This window comes from Rhododendron vialii, chromosome 5a (genome assembly GCF_030253575.1).
Source record: "Rhododendron vialii isolate Sample 1 chromosome 5a, ASM3025357v1".
NCBI classification, from domain to species: domain Eukaryota; kingdom Viridiplantae; phylum Streptophyta; class Magnoliopsida; order Ericales; family Ericaceae; genus Rhododendron; species Rhododendron vialii.
Genome location: NC_080561.1, coordinates 10,935,292 through 10,945,523, shown reverse-complemented (window position 1 = coordinate 10,945,523; position 10,232 = coordinate 10,935,292). Strand labels below are relative to the sequence as shown.

Sequence of the window (10,232 nt, the reverse complement as noted above, 5' to 3'; positions counted from 1 at the left end):
GAAGAATACAAACGTCTGAATTACATCAAACTGAACATAAGTCTACAATCACACGAAACTCAATTGATAGTGCCGTTAAGGAGACAAAAAGGCAAACAAAGGCATTTTGGTTATGGGCTTGGCCCTAGTTAACTCAGCCTAATGTAGCATGCAATGTCCAGGTAACGTCCAATAAGTTCCTTAACTGGGCTCATCGCTAGTGAATTAGGTTGGCACAGCTGGTTCCCACCAACAAATTTGAACTACCTGACAGTCTTTTCTATTTTCTTAAAGTTTTAAGTCTAAACATGGTCAAGTAGAAAGATCTTATAAAGCTGTTATCAATGGTTTAAATCTTGATGACGATTCGATTTTATTTATAAAAGATAAAACCTTTTCTAAAGAAAATGTACAAAGGACATGCTAGCATTGAAATTTAAAATCAAAAGTGGGAATTTCAGAACCTCCATTTCAGAGAATTAAAACTTTGAGGCGGTTCGGTTTGTTTAATTGATGAATAAAACTCGAACAAGCCTTAACCGAGTCAAGCCTCGAATACTTCACAAATAGCTCGGTTATTTGTAACCCTATAATTAGGTAAAACAAAAACACAGAGCGAAAGAAATTTAAGATGACACTCATAGCGAAGGTTAATTAGATCTGGATGTGTGTGCTTGGATTAAGCATTCACCTATACGAGGATTCAAAAAAGTGGGAAAAAAGAAGTAGGAAATAACCTTCACTCATTTGCAGGTGCCAAATGGAGGATAAAGGAAAAGGAACTAAGGAGCCTAATTGTGTGCAAACAGTGTAGTTTTGTTCTCACGACAACAAGCTTTTAACGAGTGAATACGAACTTGGACTCGAATAGTTTGTTTCATTTATCTAACTTAAAGGTAAGTCATCCATGCCAGGAGTAGGTGCTTCATACTCTAATCATCACTCTCAGGCTATTCATTCTTAGCCCTTTGATATTTGGTACTTACCTTGGGATCCAGGGACCCTTTAATGAGTAAAGTCACTATAGGGTTGTAGCGATTAGCCGTCCAAAAGTGTTTCCAATAGGTCGGATTTAAAAAAATAAAGGAATAACTTTTTTAAAAAAAATCCGAATCGTTGATTGCTTAGATAGACGGCTGAGATGCTTACTACAACCCTGTAGCGACTTTGCTTACTATAGGGTCCCCAAATCCATTTATCTCGCACATGGCAAGCAAAGCGATCAAGTACGCGAGGGGCGAGGAGTCATTATGTATAGACGGGTTGAAGTCTTAGACACGTTTTTAGCCTTGTGAGTGTGACAAGGAAGAAACAAACACGGGTGCTTAAGACGCATCTGTGGATTTGATGAGCTTAAGTTCTGTCACTTGTTAAGTAGCAATTTCAGCATTACTAGATCATGTAATATATTAATCAAGAATTTTATTGAACTATGATCAAAGTTACATTTATTGTAGAAGTCTTAACAAATGTAAGCATCAAGGACATTATACACCTTCAACAACTATATAATTATACGCTCCAAGGCCGGTAATTGTACTTCTCACCAGAACTGGTAATTCTTTCTTCCAATTGTCTCCGTACTTCCTTCGGATATTATTTTCCACGAACCCTTCATGCACCGCCAATTGTTGCAAATTTATAATGATCGACGACAGTAGTATTACATGAGATGTATTGCCTTCTAGTCGTGACGGGACTAAAGGCTGAGAATAATTAGCTTATAAACCAAATAGGAAATGGACTTGAGCTACAGTCATAGGGAGAGAGAGATGGAGATTGTGAATTGCTAAATATGCAGTAATTCCAGCAGCATATCCAGCGAAAGCAACTCCAGATACCTGTGCAAAATATACCACTCTAATTACACTTGAAATAATACCAGTTTTGAATATATATATATATAATATATATATATATTATATATATATGTATGTATGTATACACACACACACACACACATATGAAAACAGCTGCTATATATCACCAAGTGTTTTTCACTGTCTTATTTCACATATACAGGACAAGGTATGATTCATCCTGATCCTTAGTCTGAATCTTTTCCTTTACATGGAATCAATCACAAGCATCTAACTAAGATGTTTGATAAAACAAACTCAGCACTTCAAACTGAATGAATTAAGTAATAAGCGACTAAGTAGGTTTGATAACTACATTTTACATTGCTTAAAAGATTAAGTGCCACTTAAAATGTAGGCTAAAAAGGTAATAAAAATTAAATAATTTTGAGCTACTTTAATTTTGATTGAATTTATATGATGAAATTTATGAGGAGTTTGCACCGCCACCACTATCATTGCCACTGCCGACGCCACCACTACCTCTATCACTCCACCACCACCACTACCACCACCACCTCCACCATCACCATCACTACTGCTGCCGCCGCCGCCGCCAACACCACAAACACCCCCCATCACTGTCGCCATCGCCGTCGCCGCCACTACCACACTCCGTTAGTAAAATTAAAAGAGAATCACTGTTGTGGGCAGCATGCCCTTTGGAAATTTCTGGATTTCCAAGCGCGAGGGCCCAGAATCGAGGGAGCGCTTTTAGCTGGTCGACAAGCGCTCGCAAAATACAAAGTCGCCACTTGGGTTTTGAAGGTCCGACACCCAAGGAACCGTATTTCGAAGCACCTGCCACGCTATTTTTGATTTGAAAAAGTTAAGGAACCAGTCCGTCATTACCATATCTGGGTTCGGGAGCCAAGTTACGAGAGAGGAAGAGTTTTAAGGCACCCCTCTCGCCCAATCCGGAGATCGGTCTCTACTTAAGCATTTTGTGAAAAAGTTTGCGATTCTTCTTTTACTAATCAATTTTTAGCCAATTAAGCGGGAAAATAGTTAATCGGGGATTCAAAACTGTAACACCTTGCAACATGTGATCAAAGATAATATGAATGGATGGCATGCTTGAAAGATAAACGAGATAAAACCCAACACTGTTAATGGGCATCAAAACAGTGCGTTGATATGAATGAGGCACAGGCAGCAGCCAACTTGCATGCATGGCTCAGCCAGCATGCAAGTTAACTATCGCGCGACTAACTCATACCATCGCGCGATGGTTATATCCCTCAAACAGGTTGAATTTCATCTCCTTCTGGGCTCTGGAAGGACCAGTGCACACCCAGGATTCAAACAAAGTAGTTTAAATATACTGAAAGGAAATAATTATTACAAACAGAATGGATAGAAAATAAACACAAACCCCTAAACAGTAGAGGCATTAAACAATGGTCATGGACCAAGCTGCCCATGCAAGGGCAATTACTGGAAACAGACGGACCATCACGCGATGGAGTCACTTCATCGCGCAAGTGTCGTGACTGGACTTCCAGGAACTGCTTTGCATGCCTGAGCTCTGAAACATGTTCAAGAGCAACCCAAGGGCATTCCAAAGCTAAATTACTAAGAGTTATAAGTTAAACTACAAATTTTAGCATGTAAGACAGTGGTTTTAATTCAATCATACTTCAACATAACTTTTTATGCTATAACAAAATAAAAAGGAACCAAGACCCTATCCCCACGAGGACTGTCGCGTGACAGCTAGAAGCATCGTGCGATTGAGTGAGTCCATCGCGCGCAGGAATATTGGTGTACGATTCTTGTAACTCTGCTGACCTCAGAACCAGAACTGGTATTGATTACCAGCCTTGGCTCTGCCAGCCCCCCTTCAGGGATCAAAATGGTAAACAGTAAAGGAGTTATACCTTTGCTTGAGTGTTTCGGAGATGGATTGAACTAGATGGTGTGGCTTGGAAGATGAGTGTATGGAAGTGACTTTAGTAATGAAGTATGACTAGTGTTTGAAAATGGTGTTGTCTTTCTTTCTTTTCTCTTTTTTTTTGTAACCCTTTGCAAGATGATCAATGGGGAGTATATATAGGAGATGAGAGAGTGCTTGGTAGGTGGCAAACAAGGTGTAGAAACCAGCCAACAAGGCTGGCCTTGGTTACTTGGTAGCCAAAGCCATCCCAAAAGGTGAAAGTGACGGGTGTTGACCATCGCGCGATGGTTTTACCCACCCACGCGATGGTCAACAGTCAAGCTTTGACTTTGACTAACACCTGGCAAGTAAGGCGTCGCGCGAGGGACCCAATAGGTCGCACGATGGTCAACCCTTGAGGTCAGGGTTTTGACTTAAGGTTTTAGGGTTCAAGATGGATTTTGCTTACTCCAAGCTCAAGCCATTTCACTCTCAATACTATTTTTGACCTGATTCATCATCGGGGAAACAAGAAACCGAAAAAGAGAGTAAATCAATTGGAAAACCAGATTGGGGTGTCCACAACTGTAACTAATGAAACTAAAACTAATTCATCATTTTTTTTTGGGGAAAGACTATAATACATATGCACCCCCCAAAATGTTATAAATTATAGAGAAAATGTTACGAATCGTATTGCTAAAAAGTTACGAATCGTATAAAGGTTACAAGATACTCCAAAATGTTATGAATCATAACGAAAATGTTACGAATTGTACTACTAAAAAGTTATGAATTCTAGAACAAAAGTTACGAAACACACTAAAATGTTATGAATTAATCATAAAATAGGTGCATATGATACACCCTTTTAAGGGGTGTGTATTGTAGACTTACCCTTTTTTTAACTCAGTGCTTATGTTTTTTATCAAATAGCTTTTTAGCTTAAAAAATTCAGCATACAACTTTCAGTACTTATTTTTCAGCTTTCAATTTTATCAAACACCACCTAAGCAGTGAAATAAATCAATGACACAGAATTTTTCTACAATAAGATGAGTGTAATACCTTCCGCAAGTACCAAAAGAAATCCACCTTCTCCATTCCCATAAATGCAACTCCTGCAGTGGACCCAATAATCAACATGGATCCACCTGTTCCAGCACAATACGCAACCAATTGCCAGAACTCGGAATCTGGGGGGAAGGAAGTGAGATCATACATTCCCATTGTTGCAGCAACTAATGGAACGTTGTCTATAATTGCTGATACAACCCCTATTGCACTCGCAATCAGTTCAATGTTTGGAATGTGGGCATTAAGGTAATTTGCCAGTTCTCGAAGTATCCCTGCTGCCTCCAGGCTATATTATAGAATTAAGATGTAAAACTTAAGGGATTAAGTATGACTTCAGCTAAATTGTAATGCGATATTGATGCCACATGCAAAACTTGCAAAATAGATGCCTCATCCATGAAACTAGATTAATAATTTTTAGGCCTAGAAATTAAGATTGGTAGCATTGAAAGAACATTATAGTCATCACTATCGCATACTTGATGACTTCACAAATTGAATTGTGGTTTCTCTACCATGATTACTAACTTGACCTGCTAAAGTGTTACTAAAGAGGCATAAGATTTGTTATACTTTCTTGAGGATGATTAAACCCACACTGCAAAACAATTTGAAAATTCATATGATGCATAATGATACCTTTTGACAGACAAAAGGATCCCAAGGAAGAAAAGGGCTCCTTGGATGTCAATTCGTGATAAAGCTTGGGGTACCTTCAACTTTTGCCTATTTGATTCACCGTAATGAATGGCGTCTGTCAAAATCCAAAGAACTCCAAGTCCAAGCAACATACCCATGAAAGGTGGTAAACCTGTTAAAGCCTTGAACACAGGGACAAACACCAGTGCTCCAATCCCAACAGAGAAAACAAGCAGTCCTCGAGGGGCCATTTGTTCGGATGACAAAACATTCGGAGAGTCTTGTCCCGTTTCATTAACTTCACTGGTTGAAAAATCAAATCTCTCAATATGATTAACAGTTCACTATATTGAATTTAGTCTTCAAACTCAATATTCTACAACATTAGTTTCACAGTATAAGAATTGTACCTAGTAAGTGATAGAAGAGCCAGTGGGACAGCCAAGGAAACTGCACAAGGTACAATTGAGACCTACAAAAAATGAGAAATGAATAGTTATAGAAAACCTTCTTTCCTTAATTACTACACCGGCAAATTTTTTTTAAAGGCAATTAGTCTGATGTTATCAATATGAGTGTTCTCTAAGCCCCCGGCCTCAAACAAGAATTCCGGCTCCATAACTGGGCACGTGGCATACTCCAATTTAAAAAATCCCAGTCAAGGATTTGTTTAGACCAGATTCCTGCAGTATTACATGATTTGATACAATCTAGTTTGTAAAATTTCTCACTTTCTCAAAACATGATCTTAAAAGTTTCCTTAAGCTTCCTTGTTTGGTGATCTTGTCCTAATTGAATTTCAGAATCATTTGGTTGAATAACTTGCCATAAACCAAAATAGTGTTGTAGTTGTGACATGAAGGAATGGCCAAGGCTTACATCAAGTCAAACTTTTGAAAATTTGAAGAAGTCCCTTCACCATTCTACACTCTACAGGTTCAGACATAAATTAAAAAGTACTTCATGTAATCTTGTGATTGCAACTTCTTCCAACCTGAATATGTGTGGTATGATCAGTTCGTTATAGGATAAGTCCTTAAGTTGACTTCTTTTCGGCTGAGACTTCGTGTGAATTCAAGGTTGATGGTGGTTGGTGACAGGAGTTCCTCTTTGAAATTCATCTCTATTTGGTCGTACCCTTTGCTAAATCCTTGCCACATCTTTTCTTGTTGCCTCAACCTACATGCTATACTAATTGCTGGCAACCTTGTAAAATAACCCATTGACCATCTTTTTAGATTTTCCATATCCTATAACTACCTTATTGCATAAAGGTTGTACATACTATTCTTTTAGTTGATCATATGCGTTTCTATTGCAGCCTAGTAGATAGGAATGTGTAATCCTAAAATGCTCGATGTCTGTGTCCTACTCAGGTCCATTTGGGTAGGACAGCATCCCAGAGAAGACAACACTTATCCAGGTGTTCCTTTTAAGCCTTCATGTATTATCTATCCCTGCATCTACTTTGTTTGTGAAAAGGCAGTTCAAGTATGCATAAAAAAAATTAATGAACAAATTATAGCAGTAAAAGAGATCCCCCGGTCCATAAGCTGTAAATGTATAATAGACAACTCCTACGTAACATGCATGGATCCATAGGATAGTGGGACTGGAACATGAACACAACAAACCACATTAACGATAGGGATCAAAATATTAGAACAATGTTGATACCTTCATTGTTGGCAATGTAGTTATTTGACCATGTATCCACAGCATAGTGGTGGTTACATCACCAATAGGAGACCATGCACCACCAGCATTTGCTGCTATCACAACAACAGCCCCTAGAAGCCTGTAAATCACAAAGACAAATACTATCACTTTGAAGAAGCTTTACCGACTGAATTGAAATTTAAATAGAAAATGTTGGACTCATGTTATTTGATGCAAACTTAAATTGCTGAATAAATAATGTTAAACCTTAGTTACTGATTATAAGAATAGAAATTCTAATAGTTGTAGTTATCTACGAAGTTTATGTGCAAAACTACCTTGCATAGAGGAAACAAAGCACTTTAATAATAGATAAGTCAAGTATTGGCGACATACACTTAGACTACTCATAAAGGTTCACTAAATTTAGATGGTAACCAGCCAATGCCACAATATGTACCCAAACTCACCAAATGCTGAAAATTTCAAAATAAAAGAGCTTAACAGAAATTTTGAAACAACCTATTTATCAAGTTACTGCATGACAATATTCCACAAGATACAATGCAATATGAAACCATAATGACAATTAGATTGATTGTGAACAATTTTGAATCACTCAAGTCAGTGTATCATGCCACCAATAGATATAAAGGTGCTTAACGAACTGGGAAATGCCTTCTTACTTAAGTCTTTCAAATTGCCCTTCAGCCCAAATGTTAGTTAGTCAAGTGAACATGAAACTCAAGTGGGATTTAGTTTTTTAAGGTTTTGAAAACCCCCATGTAGAGACCTAAACATCACAACCACCAAAATAGCATCATATTGGAGGCTAATTATGCCACAGCTACTCGTTAACATGGTAGAACTATACCAGCAACATACCGAGTGTTCGGCATGGGAAAACATTGTTCAATAATGGATACCTACTTGCGGTATTCTGATGGAGGTACGAGTTTCCTCAATAAGGAAACCATGACAATAGTGGAAGTCAGGTTGTCGAGGATTGAACTGAGGGGAAAAGTCACTAAGCCAACCTGCATTAATCATCAGACACAATAAATTTAGGTAAAGATATAATGGAATCTAAAGTAAAATATGAGGAGTTTTCCTCTGACTCTAGATCCAAACAAACGTTGACCATCAAGTTCTTTATAAAAGAATAAATAACAAGAACCAATCCATATTCCTAAGTTGCATGCCATCTCCACATGGGCAACAATCTCTAAACAACTATTGTTATGAACCCCGAGAAAAGGAGTAAATGAGTCCCATGACTCTCGTCTTCCTCTTTGTGCAACTACATGTTTTCCTGAATTCGTTACAATCATGAATTGCATGTTTTTACATGGATCCCTATGACATACTTCTAAATAATCTCTGCAAGACTACAATGAGGTCTTTAAGGTCGCAATATACATTACAAAATATACGTTAGACTACATAAAATATAAAGGATTTAGTATGGATTTGTCAACCAAATTTAGATGTCAGTAATCTTTATCCCATTAAGGATTTTTCAGCATGACTGACTGTTCTAATCCAATCAGAAGAGTGTATGTATAATGTGGTATCGTGATTGATGCCGAGTAAGATAGGTATGATTGGTGGTTGTTGGATGTGACCTATGGTAGCATGTTAAGAGGTTCTTAACTAGTGAGACTTCGTTTTGGTTATCGATAGAAGTGTTGGTGGTTGTTCATCTTGTCCAAGCAGTAAATGATTTATTGTGAATGAAAATGAGGATAACCAGATGCTTGGGTGGGTCTTTGTAAATGGGTTTCGTTAGCCATTGACAATTGAATTTCCAGTGGGCAACTTTTGATGATTTTGGGTTCCAAATTAAAATGCATTTTTAGGTATCATCCTGTTTGTCTCTAGATGGTGAACAAAAAAAAAGAGGTGAAAGGTTGCGATTCATAGCTCCTGTAAAGGGGAACGTGGTGTCGGTGGATGTTCTGTAAATTATTTGCCAGATTATAGAAGCCGACAGAGGAAAGGAACGTCGAGAAAATAGAGAGAGAATTCGAAAAGCAGTGATGGCAACTTGAGCAAGACATTGAGGTACTTTTCGGTCGTCAAAGTCATTTTTTCCTTTTGTTTTCAGGATATTGATGTCACTATAAAGAAGAACAAAACATAAACAAAAACACGATCACTTCTCTCTCTGTTTTACGTTAATCCATTAGCAGACGACTTTTAACATGGAGATCTCCTTGACCCAGTTAAAAAACCAACAATAAGTCTATGCCAATAAGAAGGATCGATGACTTGAGGGCTCTAACCACCCAAAGCAGAGTCCTTGGCTTTCGAGTAGTTATGTTGTCGGTAACCAACTTAAATCCTTGATGGGCATCAACTATCTCCACAATGGTCATTGCACCCAACAAGAAAAATATTATTTCACTGACTTCAGCAAATGCATGTGTCAACTCTGAAACAACAACCTCCGTTGAGGGAGCCTGCACCAAATAGCGAGTGAACTTACAGGTTAGCTTGTACAATACTAAACGTATGTCATTTTCCACGATTTTGAGTCCCTAATCTCAATATCAAGAATGATTGTAAGGCAACAATACCACAACGATAGCAAAATATTTTGAATTAGGAACAAATTAGCTGGAGTTCTGCAGACCTTGAACACTATGACTTGCATCCAATCATCAAGGCGAGATGATAAAGGAAAAGAGAGGTTGAACACTTGTTGATGTCTAAAGTTTGAAAAACAGTGTTTATGTGCAAAAGACCAACACGAGCAATTTTTTAAAAAAAGTCTGTCCCGCTTGAATATATGAGGACATTAGTTGACCATCTTAAGAAATAAATCGATAAATAATATCAGAATCAACTCTCAACAAAGACAGAGCTGAAGCAATTGTCAACAAGTAGGTAAGGAATGAGTCTAAATCTTACCCCAATGCTTCGTACTACCCACAAACTCACAGCCATTAATAATCCCACTCCACTTTTATTAAACGCCAGATATTCTTCAAAAATAATGCATGCATATCCTATTCCAAAGAGCAGGGCCATAGCAACATCCTGTAACATGGAAAACCAGTTGAGCTGTTTGCCTGTTCTATGATTTCTATCCATACACATCTATAACGGTATCATATCCTCAACTTATGAAAGTCATCACC

At 37.9% G+C, this 10,232-nt stretch overlaps 1 protein-coding gene across 3 annotated transcripts in view; it reads right to left on the bottom strand.

The window, feature by feature from the left end:
- Nucleotides 1-1,365: 1,365 nt before the first annotated feature.
- The window catches only part of LOC131326797 (sodium/proton antiporter 1-like), a 54,590-nt gene continuing 45,723 nt past the window's right edge, over nt 1,366-10,232 (bottom strand). For 2 of the 3 annotated variants that reach the window (XM_058359679.1, XM_058359678.1), the window contains 8 exons: nt 10,003-10,131; nt 9,375-9,551; nt 8,020-8,126; nt 7,108-7,228; nt 5,841-5,902; nt 5,431-5,733; nt 4,783-5,077; nt 1,371-1,820 (listed from right to left, as the gene is read on the bottom strand). In XM_058359679.1, coding sequence (XP_058215662.1) covers nt 1,701-1,820; nt 4,783-5,077; nt 5,431-5,733; nt 5,841-5,902; nt 7,108-7,228; nt 8,020-8,126; nt 9,375-9,551; nt 10,003-10,131 — 1,314 coding nt within the window. In that variant the 3' untranslated portion in view covers nt 1,371-1,700. Of the gene's footprint in view, nt 1,821-4,782; nt 5,078-5,430; nt 5,734-5,840; nt 5,903-7,107; nt 7,229-8,019; nt 8,127-9,374; nt 9,552-10,002; nt 10,132-10,232 lie in introns of all 3 variants that reach the window. The other variant, XM_058359680.1, reaches the window with a different exon arrangement.